The sequence below is a fragment of the Oryctolagus cuniculus genome, chromosome 2 (genome assembly GCF_964237555.1).
Source record: "Oryctolagus cuniculus chromosome 2, mOryCun1.1, whole genome shotgun sequence".
NCBI classification, from domain to species: Eukaryota; Metazoa; Chordata; class Mammalia; order Lagomorpha; family Leporidae; genus Oryctolagus; species Oryctolagus cuniculus.
Genome location: NC_091433.1, coordinates 47,473,996 through 47,496,067, shown reverse-complemented (window position 1 = coordinate 47,496,067; position 22,072 = coordinate 47,473,996). Strand labels below are relative to the sequence as shown.

General features: G+C 44.6%; 1 protein-coding gene across 10 annotated transcripts in view; it reads right to left on the bottom strand.

Moving 5' to 3' along the window:
• Positions 1 to 2,175: 2,175 nt before the first annotated feature.
• ADRA1A (adrenoceptor alpha 1A) overlaps positions 2,176 to 22,072 on the bottom strand; it is a 126,770-nt gene continuing 106,873 nt past the window's right edge. For 3 of the 10 annotated variants that reach the window (XM_051828657.2, XM_051828658.2, XM_070067896.1), the window contains exon 3: positions 6,757 to 21,823. In XM_051828657.2, coding sequence (XP_051684617.1) covers positions 21,306 to 21,823 — 518 coding nt within the window. In that variant the 3' untranslated portion in view covers positions 6,757 to 21,305. Of the gene's footprint in view, positions 5,243 to 6,756; positions 21,824 to 22,072 lie in introns of those variants that run through there. The other 7 variants (XR_011386164.1, XR_011386163.1, XR_007912541.2 and 4 more) reach the window with 7 other exon arrangements.

Genomic DNA, 22,072 nt, shown 5'->3' with positions numbered 1-22,072 from the left:
TGGAAGTGGGGCAGCTGGGTCTCGAACCAGCACCCATAAGGGATGCCAGCACTGTGGGCGGTGGCTTTACCTGCTCCACACAGCGCAGGCCCCTCATTCACATTGTTGATCAAAGAGCTGTAGTATACCCCTCAATCTCTTTCAGCAGTCTCCCAGCTTGCTCTGCATTTACACCTTCAGGAAGCCCTTCCCGCTGATAGGAACCACTGTTTGGCTGATGATCTTGAGTTAGTGGCCGCTTTGCTTCTTTCCAAACTGAGCTCCCAAAGACACCACCCCCAACGCCAATAGTCATTGACTACCTGATTCTGTCCCTCATGTTGGGAACATTGACTGACTGCTATGGGCCAAGACAGGATAACTACTGTCCCAGAGAAAGTGTAGTCAGAGGTGATTAAGCCACGCTCCAGGGGGTCCTATGGAGTCACCAGGGAGAGGGCGTGTGTGTGTGTGTGTGTGTGGGTGTGTGCGTGTGTGATGTCTAAGTGGTTGGGATTTTACCTCACTCCCCACATCATTCTAGAACTGGTCTGCTTCTCTTTGTTTTACATATTGGGCTTCTGAGTAAGATTTTATCCAAAGAAAGGATTGCACTGTTAAAAAATGTTTGAAAACCATTGGCCTAATTTTTTCCTTCTGCATTTATTCAGAATGTCTTTTTATAGTAATTTGACCTTCCTGGCCTGTGTTTGGCCAATGGGATGACAGAGTTATCTGGCCAATGTAATGGCACCAGTCACCCGCGGAGTAAACGGCAGGGACTCGGCAGCCTTCCCTTCGGCTGACAAGGCACACCGTCCGCATTTCAGAAGCACCATTACTATTTGTGGTAATAAGCAAATAAGGGAGTTTGGGGGGGAGGGGTGGTACCATACATAAATTGACTCTAAAGGCAATCTCAAATGAGTTCCAAAAATATTTTAGGCAGTGAGTGGCAATACTGTTGAAATAAGTTTATGGCCCTTAAAAATGCTAGAAACTCTAAAATAAACTTTGAAATCATTCTGTAGGATTCATAATATCAAACTATGACTTGCAAAGGGCAAGAGACTGGACTTCACTTCTAGCTTGTTAGGCAAAAACTCAGGGATCTAATATAATCAGGGACTGACCAACTGCTTGATCACTGATCTATAAAATACATCTGATTTGATCAATTGGAATGTCTGGTTCATTCCATTTTTATAAAGATGTTGAAGAGCTCCAAATATTTGCATCGCACGGAGCGTTTCTGGTGGCTCAAGAAAGTTTCCCTGAGCAAACCTTTTTTCTTTCCTGTGTGTCCCAGGATGGTACTTAGTTTCTAACAGATGTTCAAATATGTGTTGAAAGAATGAATTCACAAGGAAAAGCAACGGTGGTTACCTCTAGGGAGCAGGCCTGGCCGCTGGTAGGACTGTTACTTCTCAGTTTGTGCCCACACGTGGCACTTCTATGGGAGGGTGAGAAGAACGCTGCTCTCCTTGTGCTTTTGCTCATGGAGGGGAGGAGACTTCTGTCCCGCTCTCCCTGCTGTGCTTTGCCGTTGGGAGTGCCCCCAGCCCCCACCCAGAGCAAGGAGGACTGTACCATCAAGGAGGACTGTACCATCCGGCTGGCTCTTCTTGGACAGTGTGGATGTGTTCTGAGCAGGCATGATTACACTCCTCCTCATTCCTTCCCCGTCTCCGTTACAGTGTGATCGGGGCCTCACTTCCCAAGTAGGTATGGCCCCGCTTGTACTCTCGCCTTCAGCTTACCTGACACAGTCTTGCACATGGGGCTGGCTGGCTGGATGTGGACGGTGGAGTTTGTCCTTGTCTTAGTCCATGCTGGCTGCTACAGCAAAATACTATTAGCTGAGTGGCTTTAATACAACAGGCATTTATTTCTCATAGTTCTTGAGATTGGGAAGTCCAAAAGCAAGATTTGGTGCCTTCTGAGGGATTATTTCCTGGTTCAGAGGCAAGGATCTTGTTTAAAAAAAGTTCCTCCTTCCCTTCCTCCCTCCCTCCCTCTCTCCCTCCCTCCCTCCCTCCCTCCCTCTCTCCCTCTCTCCCTCTCTCCCTCCCTCCCTGTCTCCCTCTCCCCCTCCCTCTCTCCCTCTCTCCCTCCCTCCCTCCCTTTCTCTCCCTCTTTCTTTCTTTCTTTCTTTTTTCTTTCTTTCTTTCTTTCTTTCTTTCTTTCTTTCTTTCTTTCTTTCTTTCTTTCTTTCTTTCTTTCTTTCTTTCTTTCTTTCTTTCTTTCTTTCTTTCTTTCTTTCTTTCTTTCTTTCTTTCTTTCCCCCCTTTTTTTAGAGAGAGAGAAAGAAAGAGAGAACGATTTTCTATTTGCTGGTTCCCTCCCCAGACGAACCAGGCCAGGTTGAAGCCAGAAGGCAAGAACACTCCATCTGGGTCTCCCACATAGGTTGCAGGGACCCAAGGACTGTGCATTAGCAGGAGGTTAGCTTGGCAGCAGAGGCGGAGCTTGATCCCAGGAACTCTGAAATGGGCTGGTGGCTTAACCTGCTGTGCCACAGTGTGTGCTCCATCTTTTTGCTGTGCCCTGTCGTGGCAGAAAAGGCACAGTAGCCCTCCGGGCCACTCTTATAAAGGCACAAATTCCATTCACGAGGGCTTTGCTCTCATGACCGAATCATCTCCTGTAGCTCCATAGCCAAATACTGTTACAGTGGGGATTAGGTGTCAACATCTGAATTTCGGAGGGACACAAACAGCCAGTCTATGGCTTCCTTTCAACCTGGGCAGGTAGAGACCCCTGAGGGATCCAAAACAGCCCAGCAGAGACTCTCTGAACTGGAGAACACAGAACCCTGGAGCATGAATGAAACTTGTCTCTTTTCCATCCACCTATAGTTCTTGCAGAAGAGAGCTGGGGGCAAGGTGGTGGCTTTCAGGAGCTCAGAGCTTCTCCCATCCCAACCTTAAGCTTTTGCTTGTTCAGTTCACTCTCTGCGTGTATGAACGTGCCATTGTGCTTATTCTATTTTTGAAATGAGCGTGTGGATCAGAGCATAATAACGAGTGAGGAGTGAATATGGTACGGTGGTTTTTTTTCCCTCCACCTACACAAGGGAATAATTATTTTTCACCAATTCTGTTAGAGGCTGTTTGTACTCGAATCTGTAAATAGGAATGATCCTAACAGTTGGCTGGCAGAATGATTTGGCACTAAGACTGTTAGGTTCACAGAGTCATTAAATACTTTGGTTAGAAGAGAAATGTAAAGGCCAGAGAGTTACTCAATCAAAAACTTTGGAGACTGAAACAGACCAGTGCATTCCATGTGGGTGGTAGTGCTCTATACCATCTGATGAAGGGTTGTAAGTCGCGTTGTCAGGAAGCGAGCATGGATGAAAAATTTTCTGTTCTGAAGCAGGTTGCTCTTTGTGCTTATGTGAATCGGTGTTGTATTAGCAGTAGCAGCAACCAGCGCAGTCATAGCTATTGTTCATTGAATGTTTACTGTGCAATAAATATAATCTTTTACACATGCCAATCCAATAAGGAAACTACTACTATCCCATTTTACAGATGAGGAAATGACACATATTAGGAACAGTAGTGTGCTGTTGGCTCCTACTAGCTCCTTTCCACGCCACATTCAACATCATAATACTGGCAGATTGAAATTGGCCACTGGGGAAGAATGTACACCACAAGAATTGACACAGACTGTAAACTATGAGGTCATTTTGTCCTTTCCCCAGAAGGCTGGTTGACAAACATTATTGACATTTTGCCGGATAAGATTCAAACCCAGTTGGTTGGATTAGAGAATATTTTGCCAAAGATGCGTGTTTTCATGCCAAAGTATTGATGATAGTATTAAAAAGTTTTATATCATATGAACCACTTTCATTTTGCTCTTCTGTTCCTTGCGGCCTAATGCACCCTAATTGATGGCTGGCACTTCCTTGTAGACTGTTGTGGGGGATAAGTGTGGTGATGAGTTTGACCCAGTAACTGCAGAGTTGTACATAGTAAATGCTAGCTAACATAAAAGAACAGGCAGTAGGTACGGCCCTGAGTCACTATTGTCACCTGCTGTGATTTCAGTGTAGTTTGTTCCCTATGCCAGTGCGGTTTGTCCCCTAGAGGCTCATGTGTTGGAAACCAGGTCCTCCACGTGACCATGTTGAGAGGTGGTGGAATGTTTAACATCGCCATTACATTGTTGATTTAATTATTTTATTTATTTGAAAGGCACAGAGAGATCTCCCACCTGCTCGTTCACTCTCCACATGACAGTAATAGCCAGGCCAAGGGCAGGCCAAAGCCAGGTGCCAGTAGCTCAACCCAAGTCTCTAACATGGGTGGCAGGGACCCAAGTACTTGAGCCATCACTGCTGCCTCCCAAGGTTCACATTAGCCGGAAACAGGAAGCAGCAGCAGAGCTGGGGCTCGACCCTGGGCTCTCTAATATGGAATGCAGGTGTCCCAAGCATCATCTTAACTGCTGTGCCAAATGCCTTCTTCTATGCAGTGGGACTTTAAAAAAAAGTGGAGCCTTTTGGGAGTTGGTCAGTTCATTGAGGGTGCTGCCCCCAGAAAGGGTTAAGGCAGTTCTCATGGGACCCCGAGAGGAAGACTCCCCCACCCCCCAACTCTCTGGCTTCCTGGCTCAGCTGTATGATCTCTCCTTCTCACATGCGTCGTCCTCACCATGCCCTGCACCATGAGGCCCTTGCAAAGGCAGGGGCTATTCTGTTTAGACTCTCAACCTCCAAAACTATGATCTTACTAAGCCTCCTTTCTTTACAGGCACCCAGCTTCAGGTATTTTGTTGTAACAATGGAAAAATGGGCTAATACACTGTTTCAAACTATCCTTCTACCTTCATAGATACTGAAGAGTGGCAAAATTACCTATTCCCCACTTTATCTCTTTCCCATAGTCTGTATCCTAGGGTAAAAGATGAATTAAAAAGAGAAGTCGCCGGCGCCGAGGCTCACTAGGCTAATGCTCCGCCTAGCGGCGCCGGCACACCGGGTTCTAGTCCCGGTCGGGGCACCGGATTCTGTCCCGGTTGCCCCTCTTCCAGGCCAGCTCTCTGCTGTGGCCCAGGAAGGCAGTGAAGGATGGCCCAAGTGCTTGGGCCCTGCACCCCATGGGAGACCAGGAGAAGCACCTGGGTCCTGCCTTTGGATCAGCGCAGTGCGCTGGCTGCAGCGCGCGGGCCACGGCGGCCATTGGAGGGTGAACCAACGGCAAAGGAAGACCTTTCTCTCTGTCTCTCTCTCTCTCACTGTCCACGCTGCCTGTTAAAAAAAAAAAGAGAGAGAGAGAAGTCATCAGGATAATACAGTGACATAAATCTATGAACCAGTCGCGCCAGTTCCGAGTTCTGCAAAATCAAAGTCTGAAAAGTTGCAAACTTTTGTTGTACTTTAGGATGTTCTCCCACCATGCATTTGCCCTCCACTTCCCACCATGCACAGGGCTCTGGGGAGCGAGCCCAAGGTCATGCAACTGAGTCCGGATGGTGACTAACAGGGCATCCGTAGGACATGACTTCATTTGTCGAAACTCGAATCAGCCCAAGAGATGTGGCACTTAGACTTAGATGCTAAGGACTTGGGGTAGAAAATGATCCCTCCTCACCAGGAAGCAGAGGCTTATCTTTGTGGGCAGCCAAAATGAGAGACATAATAAAAGCAGCAAGATTAACGACAAAAAGAACAACCTGTAATTTCTGAGTGCTAGAAATACGTCGGGCATTTTCCTAAACATTTCCATTATCTCAGCAATTCTGAGTGATGTCATTATTCCCTTTCCTGAGGAGAGATGAATATGTAGAGGCAGTGAATAGCCAGCTTGAGATCATATAGGCGGCAGGTGGCTCAGGAAGTTTGGAAACTGTGAGGGCTTCCGGACAATCTGACTCTCGAGTTCATGTTCCCAGCGAGGACTCCACACTATTCAGGAATAGCAGGGAGGGAATGGAGCAGAAGGGGCAGCCCTGGGGTTTCCAGGTTCTGAGATCATGCTCAGGCAGGAACCTCTGTCAAAGGACTTTTTTTTGAACTTTGTTGCACATGACCTTCTCTAACCACTAGCCCCCCTTACCTATTGTCTTGGATCATTTACTACATCTGCATTCATCCTATACAACATTTTCATGTGTCTGGCTTCCATTATCACCTTCATCTGCTAGCTGCCTCCAATCCTGATGATCCATTTGTATTCTTTTCTTGGCTCTGTCTTGAATAAGGCCCTCTTCCCCTAATCTACCCTATTAGCTTGGGTGATGACATCAATTCTCCGTATTTTCCTTCCTTCCTTCCTTCCTTCCTTCCTTCCTTCCTTCCTTCCTTCCTTCCTTCCTTCCTTCCTTCCTTCCTTCCTTCCTCTTTCTTTCCTTCTCTCTCTCTCTCACACTCTCAGATTTTATTTATTTATTTGAGAGCTAGAGTTACAGAGAGAGGCAGAGAGAAAGAGAGAGAGAGAGAGAGAGGTCTTCGGTCTTCCATCGCTGGTTCACTCCCCAAATGGCTGCAATGGTTGGAGCAGGGCCAATCTGAAGCCAGGAACCAGAAGCGTCTTCCAGGTCTCCCACATGGGTGCAGTGGCCCGAGGACTTGGGCCACCTTCCACTGCTTTCTCAGGCCATAAGCAGAGACCTGGATCAGAAGAAGGGCAGCTGGGACTTGAATCGGTGCCTGCATGCGATGACAGTGCCTCAGGCAGAGACTTAGCCTACTATGCCACAGCGCCACCCCTCTCAACAGAAATATTATTAACAACACATCAAGACTGAAGAACTAAGGCATTGTGTGTTTAAAGAAAGAAGTTTAAAATGTTTTATTAGAGAAGATACATCGATATTGAACAACACTTAAATATATGGCATTCGTATTTATAAGGACAAAATAAATTGCTATCATTTGAACAATCACTTTATTAAACAAATAAAATAAATTCATTTTTTACCATTAAGCATGATCCATGAAGTCTATATTTTTTAATAACTTATTCATCTGCTTAGTCATATGTACATTCATTTTCCTAAAAAACAAAAACATCAAACTAACATGATTGTTCACTACATCACAGCATAAACAAACGGACCTGTAAAAAGGGGGTGTAGAAAATTCAGAAACACTTAAATAGCACATTCCAAGGATATTGGGTTCATTTAAAAGGAATTAAATACTTTGAAGCCATTGTAGTCAGCCCAGACATCATATATATGCAACCATACGAAATGCTGCCAATAATTCAAGTATAACCATTCACACACATAAACATATTAATCTGGTGTAGGAGGGGAATATCCCTGTAGCATACCTACCTAACACTCAGCATGATTCACAGGAATTCTTTTGAAAATTTGTTTGGAACATGGAAGGAAAAGTAACGAGATCGTCAGCTCAGCAGACCAAAGCCCAAACCTGGAGCAGGTCGGTATGCTGGACAAGCACTGTGCGTTAGAAATCGCACTTTACAGGATCTTACGTGTCACACTGATCGTAAAGACTAAAGGAAAACCACAGCACTGAGGTCAGCCAGGCGGCCCGCTCTCACTTCTCTGGCAACGTGGAAATGCCGTGTTTGTATTTTGAGCAGATCTAACGCAGAAACAAGCAGAAACGCGGCAGCAAGCCAGGAAATGTCATGGGGTTCATGTTTAAATGGCACCGGCTTTATTTACTGAAAGAGAGTTTTAACTTCACAGGCAAAAATGTACCTCCAAATTGCTTTCTTGAGCCCCACCAAGTTGAGTTCTTCCTGATTACTCCTTGATTGCAAGGGGGCAGCTGCAAGTCCTTTATGTTTGCTTCTGTGTCTCCCACCACTCCTGCTACGTTTGGCTTGTGACAAGCTTCCAGGCACACTTGGCTGTCACGTGCCCGGATACAGCGTATGCTGACATCTTTCCCATGATGAGGTGGAAACCCACCTTTGGGGTGTGGTGGGGACCTGATTATTTTCTGCTTTTTTGTTTTTGGAGGAGAAATCCTCTCTCTCTTTAAAAACATACTGTACAGTGTTTTCTTATTACAAATAACTCCTCAGTTTTTAGTAACACTGAATTGCCTTGTATACAATTTGCTTGCTAAGACATCCAAGGCGTTTGGTTATTTTTATGGATTAGCTGCCTCGTGTTTGAACAAATGTTTATTTGCACAATGAAAAATAGATTTTTTTTCTTATGTTTAGCCATCATTGTAATCCCGTGCTAAGCCTTGAGAACAAAGAGAATCAGATAACTGGGAAACCAAGGCCTTGTGATTTCCAGCCAAGCCAAACATGGTAGCTCTTTCGAGAAAGCCCCTGGACGCACCACGTCCTGGCTCTTCCTGTGAATTCCTCCAAACCTTACAAAAAATAGGGAAGCCAAGCAGTTGTGGTCTGCCTGTGGGCACTTGGGGGCTGAGGACTCGTGGTGCAGCCATGATCAGCAAGTCCGGTTTTCCATGCACCCTGACAGAGTAGAGGGGGGTCATCCCCAACAAATGCCCGAGGTTCACCAGTCCCTCTGTCTCTGCACAGATTTAGTAATCCCTTTCCTGGAACAACTGTCTCTGTTCCCCACTCCATTTTATCTTCCAGGTTCCCACATAGAGGTTATTATTTTTGAAAAGGCGGATTCTGAGACTGGGTGTGGGGTGTCCTGGTGCCCCCATGGCACCCTGTGAATAAGTGCATTACAAGGCTTGTTGACTTGCCTGTACCCCCGCAGAGCACAGGTGCTATGAAGGCAAGGATGCATCTCCACTATTGTTACTCTCCACCCCCCCAAAGCAAATTACAGAATGGATGAATGATTGAGAGAGTAGCAGGTGCAATGGCAGCATCCTTTGGAAAAAGGTGATTTGTTCTGCAGTTTGGTTTCCTCTACTTCTATGGATGTGCTAGACTTTGAGGGAAACCAGGCAAATTTAGGGTTTAACTCTTAAAAATGCAATGGGGTCGTACTTTGGAAATTTATATTCATTAAATAAAAGATAAAAAAAAATGCAATGGGGGGGCAGCTGTAGTAGGCCAACTTAAAAAAAATGGGCTTTGTCCCAAGATCTATTTTCTTCTTTATCTTTAAATTCACAGGTCACTTCTTGAGTTATTGTTGTTTCAGCAGTGGCACCAGTAATACGTTAGATTTGTGTCTTAGATGAATGCTTGATAAAGAAGCAAATCCATACATCAAGCAAGACTCTGGCTCCTGAGGTGGATTCAAAAGACAGGGCAGCAGGGAGGGTGAGTGGGCTGTGCCTACTTCACTGAGTGATGGTAAGGGCAGCAGTGGACAGGAAACTGGTTTCTTGCAAAGGGAATACTTCCCCTTAAGAAACAAGGTAGGTTGACCTTTAATCAATAATATAATAATTAATATACTTTGCATCATGCATCAACGTGATCGAAGTTTCATCCTTGTGTAGAGTGAGACTTATTACTCCAAACCCAATGCACACATTTTGACAAGTTCAGACCTTGAAGGAGCTGGTTCTTCTTACACGGAGGCCCATACTTATTTCCCCTTAGCCAGGCCCATCACATTCTGCTCCCTGCAAGATGATGCTCTTAGTTTTCTTTCTCCAAGCACTGAAAGAACAGAAAACTCTTCATTTTAATTTGGGCCAACACCAACCCGTTCACTCTTCCCACCCTCAGCAGCTGTATCTCAAAACCCAGAAGACTGAAATAGCAAGAGACTGTGTTTATAAGAATCAGAGTTGTGCCAAGAGCCTCATCCCTGAAAGTGAACTTTCCTCTGTGTTTAAAGCAAGTTTGAGATTCCGAGTCATGAAAGTCCATTTGGCAGGAAGCAGGTGGCCAGCCCCTGCCAGATCCAGCCTTGGAGGATGGCTGTCTGCCTGCGTCAGGCTGAGTCGTGGGGAGCTGATTTTGTAGGATGGACTGTCCTGTCAAGGCGCATGCCCAGAAGGTTCCTGGTGGCCACTGACAGGGTCCACAGAAATGCCTAGACTCTGATGGGCAGACCTGAAATTAGAACTGGGATCATGTCCTGGAGCTCCCAGGATATGGATTTCAATTCCCACTGAAGTCAAAACTGCGTCTGTCCATGACTGGGGATTTACTGTTTTGTCTTATAAACATTTACTTCTGACAGTTGCCAAGCACTGCTCAGCCCTATTTCCCTGGAAGATTTTAAACTCAAGCTTTGCTTCAAATCCTGTGCCTTCTCTCAGTGGTCAAAAGTGATTTCACTTCTTCATAGACTCAGCTGTATCAGCATACATGCTCCCCTTTCACATAGTGACTGTGTTTTATGAAGTAGCTTTCTTAGAGTAACTATGGTAAATCAAAGTACTTCCTATTGCCAAATAGCCACTGTGAGGAAGACGACAGACATAGGCAGTGGGTATTCTTGCTCTAGGCTGACTATGGGAACGTGGTGGAAACATTCAAAGGAGTAGAGTGTGTCTTGTGTTAAAAATTAAAACAAAGCTTCCCAGTGGGAGTGGCTGAGAGTTGGGGTTTGGCACCTAGCACCCGAGTTTAGGATGACAGCACCCAAGCTGTGGTATAGCACTTGCTTGGGTGACTTCCTTTCTAACGAAGGAAAAACTAGTGTCTTCAGTGGGTGATGGCCAGCTCCTGGAAACATAAACCTAAAGTGGGAGGCACCCAACATATGTTAAAGTCTCATTAGAATTTGGAGTCGAAGTGAAGATGGGGAAAGACTGCTGGCACGAATTATGGGCCTATGTGATGTCATGCTTTATCAGCTCATGCAGCATTTTCGTGGATGCCCTTTCATCTGCTCATCCCATTTCACAGGTGAGGATGTGGGTCCAGAGAGGTCAGGAAGTCAAGAGGTGGGCACAAGAGAACTCCAAGATAAGCTTTGTGTAAGCTCAACTTTCCCCAGCCTTTCTCTTTTTCCTGAACTTTCTACAGACCTTATCCCATCTCCTCTTATACCCATGTGGTTGAATTGCTTCTCTGTGAAATTATTTCCTTTGCAATGTGACTGTAAAATCTTACACTTCACCATGCCAGAGTGTGCAAAAGACTTGGTATATGGTAGTTGCTTTGAAAATAGTATTTTTTGCCAGTTAATCCTCATCTCTGTACAATTCGATAGGGATGCATGGTAGGAAGGAAACTAATTGTATTGCCTGCAAGATCAGGTTAAATAAGTGTGGTAATACTGCAAAGTGTACTGCTTGTGGCTTGTTATACCAAGAGATGGAAAGAGCTGTCTTCCTTCACATTTGATGGGGAAAGCTTGTTGTCATTCAGGCTTTCAATGCTGAGGCAGTGTTGCTGAAAGTCAGCCCTCGCTTGAAGTTTAGGCATCAGGGTTGCTGTCATGTTCAGCACAGGAAAGCAGGAGTCAAGCAGGCTGCTGGAGATGGAGGTGACAGCAAACATGGGGCCTCATTATCCAATTACTCCTTGATAAATGCTTCACTCTTTAAGAGAGTGTTTAAGAGTGTTTCACTCTTTAAAAAATGTAGGAAATGAACAATAAATTTTTATTAAATGTTTATAGTACTTGTGTGTTTTGCTCTTAAAAATATTTCACAGGCATACTTTTTATTAGACTTCTGACTCATCTGGTTTAATTTAGGCATCCTTATCTGTAGATCAAAGCTGCTCATTTGCCTGTCCATTCATCAATGTCCTCTCCTTCTCTGCCCTTTACAGTCTCTGTCACCTCTGGTAAGACACTGGAGCAGGGGAGGGGCAGGCACTGTGGAGCACAAAGTCCTCATCCTGATGTTCAGCTTTTGATGAATGGGCCACAGGGCTCCCAACCCCTGGGACTTGCATTAGCCAAGCTGCCAAGACGAAATCTTTTCATTATGAAAGATAAGGCTGGGTTTAGCAAAAGGAACGCAGACCATGGTGGGGAAGAAAGATAATTTATTTTAGAAGATAAATCAATAAACCATTGCTACACTCATTCAAATTTGCTTTTAGATGGCTTTTGGCCTGGAATCCCTGACTACTTTTGTAGGTCCTGCCTTCTCATGTGATTTCTCCCCTCTAGTTTCTAGGTTGGACTGAGGCTGGGCATTCACATTGCTCTAGACAACAAGCATGTTCCATTGTGATTGATATTGTGAAGCCAGAAACCCTTTCAATCGTGTCCTCAGGGAAGGGGCAGGGGCAGAAGGAAAAAAAGCAGCATCATGTTGCTCAGAAAGCATGGCAGAAGGCACTACTCAGAGCTGTCTGGGTTACTCCAAATGAGGATAAATGCTCTTTGCTACTCAGCAAGAACCAGGGCAGAAGAGAAAACATCACTCTATGTCTGTCAGGGAACCACCATTCAAGCCAATCCTGATGTAGTGCAATACATTTGGCTTCATAAGGAACTTGGATGAGCTGATGGAAGATAAATGAGACAGAATTTCACAAGAGAAGCAAGGTGCACAGGGCAAGGTGCTTTGAGGCCATGCAGCATGGACAGTGGCACTGCACTTTGTAGTCATTGGGAGATTATGCGGTTAGGGTGGGAGGTGGTCTTCGGGAGATCTGAATTAAAATGCCCTTTAGCAGGGAGTGGTTGTGTACATCCTCATATCAAATCAGTGTAGCTTCCTTTCTTCTCTTCTTAGGCTATGAAACAGCGTAGAGGAAAGCTGCTCAGAAGCTATTTAAAGGCTCTTTGGTACAATTTTCCAATCAGTCCTTGTGCAGGCAGATAACACGGAAGTACCCTCAGTCTACGGCTGGGATGGAAGCCCTGGAGTGACCTTAGGGTTCCTCTGTGTCCTCAGTGTCCAGGTCCTGGGATTGGGCTCTGCAGGTTCTTGATCACATATTGTTCTGTTTCACCTGTCCTCGGTGATGGGGCTGTGCTCTCCTGGCTACAGATGTCTCAGGGGTGACCACACACCCACCTGACTCAAGACGGCAACATTGGATTCCCCAGTGCTGTGCTGTGTAGCACTAATTAGATACGACTGTGCCTTTTCAGAAACCCCAGGGCCATCAGCTATTACCTGAGTCTCCCTGGGAAGTCCCTCTGGTAGTTCCATGCCATTGTGGATCTGAGCTTCTAGCCCTTGTCCATCACCTGCTCCACTCTACTCCCCTCTCTCCTTGCTGGTTCATGAGGAATCCCAGTCCTCAGCTGTCCCTGCCCCAGGAAGCTTTCAAGTAGCTGAGAAGACAGACCCTAAACAAGTAAAGTGTAGACAAGGTACACTTTAAATAGATACGGATTTCTAAAAGCAACAGAAGTATCACGATAATGCATGTAATTAGTCCCCAGATGCACTTTATGGACAATTGTTATAAGAACTTGGAGAGGGATTAGGAAGATCAGGAGGGTCTGAGTTTGAATTTCTGATCTTGGAAAAGAATGATGGACACATTTTGTCTGTGCACAAAGGAGAGAATGAGGAGGAAAGGTCATAGTCCAGTAGCAGAGGGGTTGGTGGGGACAAGGCCAAGGAGTAGAGCCCCTGAAAAGAAAGAACACCCCCTGCATAGTTGACAGTCTTGCCTAGGGCATACCTCCTGAAAGATGAATCCTTGCTCAATGCTAATATGAAACCCTGTTTATGCTATGGGATTAATCAAGGCCCTGAAACCCTTAAAGCATCCCCAAGAAGCAGAAGCAACAGGAAAGAAACCACAAAGATGGAAAGGAAGGGGAGGTGGTTTTGAAGGACTCACTAAGATTTCTGAACAATCAGAGCACGGGAAGTGGCAGAGATACCACAGGAATCGCTTTCACTGTCAACTCTTGTCCCAAATGTGACCGTGCGCCGTGTCGGTGCCCACCATTTGGAGCTGACTGGATAAGAGCAGGAAGGCAGCCACATGAGCAGAGGGTAAAAGTCCTTGTGGACCAGGGACTTGAGAATGGCCTCACCCTGCTGGCCCCATTACCTGCCCGGGGCTGACTGCAGGCTGCGAGGGCCAGAGCTCAGAGAGTTGGGCCAGATCCAGGAAGGCGGGGGAGTTACTCAGGGGAGCCTCATCGTGTCACCTGAGCTGCACATGGAGCAAGCGTAGCTACTCAACATCTCTCAGTTCTTGTAGGGTAGCAAGCAGCAGAGGGTGGGATGTGGGCAGAAAGGATGGCGTCAGGAAAGGAATCAGGAGGTGTAAGATCAAGCAAGGGCGAGGGGAAGAGACGCAAAGAGAGGCTGCCACCCAAGTCAGCCTTCCTTTTTGTTCTCACGGCGGGCAGTGGTGTTATTACTAAATGGCCTCAGTATTTCTAGGTCCTTCCGTGTAAGTTCTACACCCACTACATTTCCATGCTCTGCCCCAGAGCCTTGCTATGGAGTTGCAGCTCCCTGCATTGTGAACACCCTGTCCTGGGTGCTGGAAACTGGATGAGAACACCATCCTCCTCTTCATTGCTTATCAGGACTGCAGAGAGCAGGGGAAGGAAGTCCGTCCAACAAAGTGTTAGCTCGGGGCTGGCGCCGCGGCTCACTAGGCTAATCCTCCGCCTTGCTGCGCCGGCACACCGGGTTCTAGTCCCAGTCGGGGCGCCGGATTCTGTCCCGGTTGCCCCTCTTCCAGGCCAGCCCTCTGCTGTGGCCCGGGAGTGCAGTGGAGTATGGCCCAGGTGCTTGGGCCCTGCACCCCATGGGAGACCAGGAGAAGCACCTGGCTCCTGGCTCCTGCCATCGGATCAGCGCGGTGCGCCGGCCGCAGCGCGCCGGCCGCAGCGCGCCGGCTGCGGCGGCCATTGGAGGGTGAACCAACGGCAAAAGGAAGACCTTTCTCTCTGTCTCTCTCTCTCACTGTCCACTCTGCCTGTCCAAAAAAAAAAAAAAAAAAAAGTGTTAGCTTGGGGAAACATGGCTTTGGCATCCCCAGGACAAGAGCCAATCTGTTTCCCCACAGTAATATCATTTCTATTCTAGTTAGACCATTTCAGAGTTAAAGGAAAAATTAGGAAAAGAAAGAATCAATGGCGAAAGAGGAGGAGGAGAAAAAATCCTACTTTTGTCTTTTGGAAGATGTCCCTCCCACTGAGTGCCCATTTCAGTACCTCATTGTGAATCCCAGGCAGGCTCTCAAATGTCTGATGTAGGGCACTGTGGTCAGGAGACCTCCCCAAGGAGCCAACATGGACCCCAAATTTTGGAGGTCTCTGGGGAATCTATCTTTCAATGAGTGCCAAGGCCTGGGAGGAATGTTAGTCGGCCCTAGTCGAGTGCCGTCTATTTGCTGTGCTACTCTCAGAGTCAGCCTGACTGTTCTAGGGAATTTTGCTTATGAGGTGAAGAAATGGAAGACCCCATGGACTCACCTGAACCTCTGCAGACCTGTCTGTCCTACAGAACATAACAGAGGAACGGATATGTGCTCTGACCTCTCTTCTGATACCTACTCATAAAGTCACAGTGACCTGTGGAGCAGGCCCCATCCCTGAGTATACACTTTCACTTTATCAAGCCACTCATGCAGATTGGGAACACAAACGAGAACAATTTAGCGAAGTGGAGCTGTGTCAATGACATACACTTTAATAAAGATGCTTATATGTTGAATATCAAAACCACAGCTTAGCATTATTTGTTGTAGGTATTGCAAGCTAGTGATGATGCAGGATGCCCCATGGCTAAATCTGGCCTACAGCTTATTGTATTTAACCAAGAATGGCTCCTATATTTTGAAGGATTATCTTTATTCATCAACAAAGTCGCAGCAAAGAAGAATGCATGACAGATACCATATAGGCCACAAGGCCCAAATATTTACTATCTAGCCATTTACAGAAAAGGTTTGTCAACTGAAGGTGTATGTTAAATAGATTTTTATTTTTTGGTTCCTCTAGGAACATCTTTTCCTTCCCCCATTTACAATAATGCCTCTTGGAAAAATGCAGTCATGACTTCTCTACTTCTTATGAACCTGGAATCCAGCCAGTTCATAAGCTGGGGACTGTCTGTGCCTCTCTGGGTTTTCCGTGCCAAGTGCAGTGCTGGGCGCAGGAGAGGTAGTTTGCTGCTGCTGTTGCTCAGTGTGTACACAATGACTTGCAGGCTCACTGGGAAAAGGAGTGTTCCCACAACTGCCTTTGGGAACTTTGGGTTCCTGAGGACCTTAAGGTGACAATCTCTGCTGATTTTGTCTTAGGTATCACCCTGTGGAGCAAATCAAGAGTCTTTTGCCCTGACTACTTCCTTGGTTCTGTGGCTGCCTATTTGAGAACAAGAACAGAATTACATGGGCTTGCTTTTAGCCAAGGAGTAAAGCATAGACAAACATGAACTTGGCCATTACAATAATCCTGTGCTGCTCAGAGAGAAAGGAGAGAAAGTGCAAATAGAGCTGAAATTACCAGTCAGAGACAAATGAGTGCAATATGAAAGTCTAAGTGGTTCCAGAAGACATTTGGGGTGTCCTGGAAAAAAGATTTGGAATCTGGATAGGAGATATTCAAGCAAATCCTTAAGTTTCATCCTCTCCAGGATTCTTCAAATCCTAAGGCTAGATAATAATCCTTTGCTTCTCTTCTTGTTGGACAGGAGGTACTTGAGATAGGCAAAAATACATGGATAAGCATGAAGTGCTACAAAAATGAATAGAAATACTCAACTCAGTTGGGATTTTCTCTTATATTTGAATGTACCTAAGTGTTCAGACTTTTTGATAGACCAGTACCTACATTTTTTTTTCAAATACTGTGTAAATTTGCTTAGATTTTTTTTTGCCTAATGAAGCATGTATTCTTCAGTTTAGTGATAATCATTTCTAGCTTATAAGGTGGCTATGATATGAATGTTAGGGAAGTAATCTAATAACTCCTGAGCCCCACAAAAGACAAAGACAATTATTTTGTCTTTTGAAACGTATAAGTCTAATAGTTCAGGGCAGTTTCTTATCAGTTGCACAAAAGCATTACTAAACCATTCCACTTCAAGCAATGTCTATGGTAAGTGTCTTCTCTCCTCAGTTCACTTCCCCCGCCCCCAAAGCTTCTCTTTAGGTGGGAAAGGCAATAATCCACGTTACAGTAGCAAAGAAGAGGTCACAGTTTCCTCCATAGAGCAGATAGGGCCCATTCTGAGCCCACCCCCTTGACATTGGAGCCTGGGGTGCATAAACAAGCTGATGGCAGCATTGGCAAGGGGTTGGTGTCCTCGTTGAAATTCTAACTTGCTTTGCTGGCCCAAGCCCACAGTGGTCATCTCTACTCACTCATCTTGCAGAGACTTTGGAGGGCCAGAAGGCTGCTGCTGCCATTGCCTTTTGAGGGTAGGTGGCACCATGGCAGCCCGGCTCAGCCCGGCTCCACAGCAGTTTGTAGACAGAGAGCAGGTGCAGTGGTCCAGCTGGGCACGACTAGAGTTTCATGGTTAAAAGTCCTAGTAGTGTAAAAAGAGATCAGAGTAACCATCAGGGTAACTATCACTTTTGCCTTCTTTTTAGTCACCCTGGCTTTTGCTTGAAGAGTTTGCCTTCTGTCTGATGAACAGAGCCCTTTCCTTAATTAAGTCAACAAGTATTCAGAGGTAGCATCTGTTTTGGCAAGAAGATAGGAGCAGAACCAGCCCCAGAAGCTATTGAGAATGCTTGTCAAGCTGTGAGTAAGTAGCTACGATTAAACAGTGAACAATTACCTGCCTAAGCAAATAGTTCCTACAGTGCTCTTACTCTCAGGCCATAGCCATGAAACCTACTGGGTCAGTAGGTCTGTGTGATGGTGTGCTTTGAAGAGGGGGGAAGCCAAGATGCTTGGGGCACACAGCTTTCTTTTGTGCAAGGAAATTCAGGAGAAAGTGGATGTCAGCTCATAAATGGTAAAGTGGCCTATCAACCTCATTTTCAAAGACTTCCTGGGACTCTGTCTGCTGAAGGTCAGCATTCTGCACCCTTTTCTCATGGTGGTTATCTGTGAAACTCAAATGCTTGACACACTCTGTGCAGTTCCTATAATCCTTCCCCCTCTTTCCATCTCAAAAAAAAGTTGAAATACAGGTGAATGATATGAAGGATGTTGTATTTATTTTCATTTACTATTAAAAGGGATAAGCTACCTAAACCTGTTCAGATTAACAGTGCTTGGTAATGAATAATTTCAACACACCAAAAATCAAGGTCTTTCTTATCTACAACTGGTTTGCTGTTCTTAGTCAAATGCCCATCTTCTCACAATTTGGTAAAATTCATTGTTATAAGGCCTTAATAACACTCTGGGCCATTAACCCCTAAGAAAGTGATGAGATCTGATAGAACTGTACACATCAACCCTTCCAATGAAGAACTACTCTTGGATTTGGCTGGGCTGGAAATGTGATAGTATATTTACTAAATTCAATTTGGAGGCAAATCTTGAGGAAACAAAACATTACCGAATCCAAATTGGAGCACTTTTCTCTCCACTATTTATGAGGAAAAGGTGCTATGGAAAATATGTAGGTTTTGTGTTAGGGACACCCAGGTTTGAATTGTGGCTTCTTCTTGGCCTTGGGCAAATCTGTAATCTCTTTCAACTCATATTTTCATCTCTAAAATAGAAATAGAGTTGTTATAAGATTTAGAGTTAACAGGTATGACATGCCCTGCAGATAGGCACACAGTAGAATTTAACAGAAAGTGTTATGCACCATGGATGGACCCGTACAAGTAGGTGGTAGGAGGGTTGAAGGCTTAATATTTTAGAGTGTTAGACATGCTGCATGGTTACAAACAGAAGTCTTGGATGAGACTTGATAGAGGCAAAAGGAAGAAAACAGTGATGGGTAAACTTTTTTTCTGAAATCCCTTTCAAAAACCTGGGAATTTCTTGAATAAAGATTCCGAGATCTCTCCTAATGCATGAAATCTGAATTACGAACCCAAATTGTCTATCCCACAGTGTCAGATTGGTTTTTGTGATGTTGAGACAATGCCAAAGCGACTCCTTTTAAAGAAGACCTTTTAACCACTGCTACTTTGGGTAAATTCCTCAAACTCCTAATAAAGCAGTAAACATGTGAGTATAAATATGACAATCATTTGTGTAACTGTGACAATTTTAGAAAGGTTTTTGGCATGCTTAAATGTATGGGGACTTTTGTGGATGAGTAAAACATACTCAACTCATGAAATTTCATGTAAGTTTTGGGTGACATTATCAACTTCTTGTAAAATCAGTGTGTCTATATACCATATCATGCTATGGGAAAGGAAAAACATGTTAAAAATTTACCTTCCTGGAAGGAGAAGGGCTGCAGAACAGTATAACAAACAATTATTTATGGATGATTTTACATGGATACAATTGTCATGGTTTTTATCTGATGACTGAAAGATTTTCTAGTTGTCTATTTTAATTAGAAGTGGCATGGACACTAGCTTTCAGGTGCTCTGAACTTCCCCATATCTAAAATTTAGAATTGTCTATAAAGGTGTTTAAAGATCTTTTCTAACACAGAAACACATGTCACTGAAGAGGGGATCTGGGTCAAGCGCGTTTTTTTCATTCAGTTCCTGAAAGAATCTCTTGTAACAACTAAACTTATCTTTTCTATTAAGGCAGAAGAGAAGCAAGCCTTGCACATTCAACTTCTTTTTAGATGCCTGCCTCTATAATAGAATACCCATGTCTTGTAAAGCTGTTATTGGACATGCAGAGACCAAAAGAGTATAAAATTGCAGTCAGTAGCTGGGTGCCAGAATCTAAGTATTGACCGCAAGGCTGAATTTCTATCCAGCCAATTAGAAGACATTCTCTAGAAGAAGCATTCATGTTCTAGGTCCAAATACAACCAACCATAAACCCCAAATTCACATGCAGCCATAATCTCCATTGCAACGTGGAAAAAAGATTTGCCTGTAGAAGGATTTAAGGAAACGATCATTTTTCTGCAAGGGAAAAAGGAAAAGATGATGGGCTCATGACCTTTACTTTGGAGATCATGTAATAGCAACTATAATTTTCTTTGAAATTCTTCAAGGAAATTACCAAAATAGAGGAAAGAAGACATGGAAATGGTCGGCAGTTTTAGACCAGAGATTCTTGTCAAAAATATTCCCCAAACATAAGTCCCATTTTAAATTCTTATTGTGCAATGACAGACATATTTAAGTTTTTTACACATAGTTACCATGTTCATCATTAGTAAAATACCAAGTTATTAAGATTTCCCAAAAATTTGGTAAACACACAACAAAAATGATGATGTTTCCCATGTCCCTGCAGAAAGTGGGGCTAGGTGAGGTGAATGGACTACTAGATCTTTTGCTAGAATCAATGGAGTTCAGTCAAAAATTGTCTGCAAATTCCTGTTTTTAACAGTTCTTTGGGGATCAGTCAGTATCTGTACAAAGCTAAGCATTAGTATCTTTCAAAGTTCAGGAAGGATATATCTGGACCATAAGGATCATGCTACATGCCATAGATGAACCCCATTCATTAAGTGAAGCAGGGGAGAAGAAGTGGAAGCACTATTTTGCCTTCCAAAATATTATAGGTTGTAGGCTTTCATAACAGAGTTCTGGAGAAAGTAAGCAATTTGCCAGGAAGAACCACTCCAAGCCACATCAAAAAGATTGTGGAGTCATCTAGGAGCATCTATTTTAGCATAAAATCAGCACCCACATTACCTCAACCTCTTGATTTTTAAATGTTACAGAAGAAGCCCTCCTTCATCTGATCTTAAAATTGCTGAATAGATTTTTGTCCTTAGTGCTTGAAAAAAATAACCCTCAAGACTAATGTTTTCTATGGGAAAAGCCATCTTCTCCTTGACTAGTTCATCCCATGCCTTCTAGATTCAAGGGGAGAGAGTGTGCCACCATTGTATTCTGAGACCTAATAAGTGCCCCTCCTTGTCATCTTTTGGGAATAAGGAGCAGCCAAAGTATATTCCACTGTCAACTGTCACCCAAACTGAGAAACTGGATACGTTGGAAATGGTGGAGTTTAAAAACCTGCTCTAAAGACCATGTACCTGGATATCAGCCATCATCTTACAGCTCTTCCTTTCTAGAACTGTTTTCCATAAATGTCAAATGTGGCTGTCAAGTAGGTTTAGCCTGAAAATAAAATCCCCGCACTTCCATCAAGAAATAGCTCCAAACTTAGAGTGCATGCTCAAAATACTCTTGATGAAATCATGATCCTATATTTATAGTCCTTTGGATTGTGTATGAAATTGTTTCCCATGGTGTTTTTCATTGAAAGGGCCAGTTGTGGACAGTGGGCTCAGAGGATGACGGAGGGTACACTAGTGGCAGGGAATGCTGTTCTGCATCACTCTGAACTGGCAGCTCCTCGTGCCCTACCTGATGCCCGATGAGTTGAGTCCTCCCCCTTCTCTTCCCAGGTGGTCCCCCCATTTGATAGACCTATCTTGTCTTCCAGGAGAAGTGAACAGGCATTCTGAGTAGGAAGAGGGGTGGGTAACTAAGATCATTCCCTCTTTCTTTGCCCTTTCCTGTCCTCTAGACTTCCTCCCCATTTTCACTGAGGGAGATGGTGTGGATCTTAATAGTTGGAACTTGATGGTTCTCTCCGGGGTTGGGGGTTGAGGGCCCTACACAGCAGCAGACCTGCAAAAAGCTTTTACTTCTCACCCGGGCTGTAGTGCAGGCTGATTGGTCTTTGGGCACAGTGATCCTGGCAGATCCACGGGGCATGGAAGAGAAAAACTTCCATTCACAAACCCCATCCGTCTTGGAGATCTTATAGAAGGTCTCTCCAGATCCCACTGGGATGCGCACCATGTCCTTATGCTGCCCTTCCAGGGCCTGGCTGGGGGCATGCAGAGTATAGCCCAGGGCATGCTTGGAAGACTGCTTTCTGCGAAGACACTGGATTTTCAAGACATTCTGAAAGGCCTTTTTGAACTCTTGACTGGAGCATGGGTATATGATGGGATTGATGCAGCTGTTTAGGTATCCGAGCCAAAACACTATTTTAAAAACAGTTTCCGGGGGCTTGAAATCAGGGAAGAAAGACCCTAGAAGAAAACAGACAGATTTACAAATATTATTTGCAAGCCAACAGGCCAATTGGCTATGAAAACGAGCAAACAGATATCTTTTCTATCTTAGAAAAATTTCGAACAATTCCAAATACAATTGCATTTTTCACATTTGACTGACTAGCCCCTGTGAATATAACCCTTTTGCAACATCCTCAAAGACCATTGTTACTTGGTCTGAGGAAGTACCATTGTCTGAGTTTTTTTTTTTTTTAATGTGTGTTG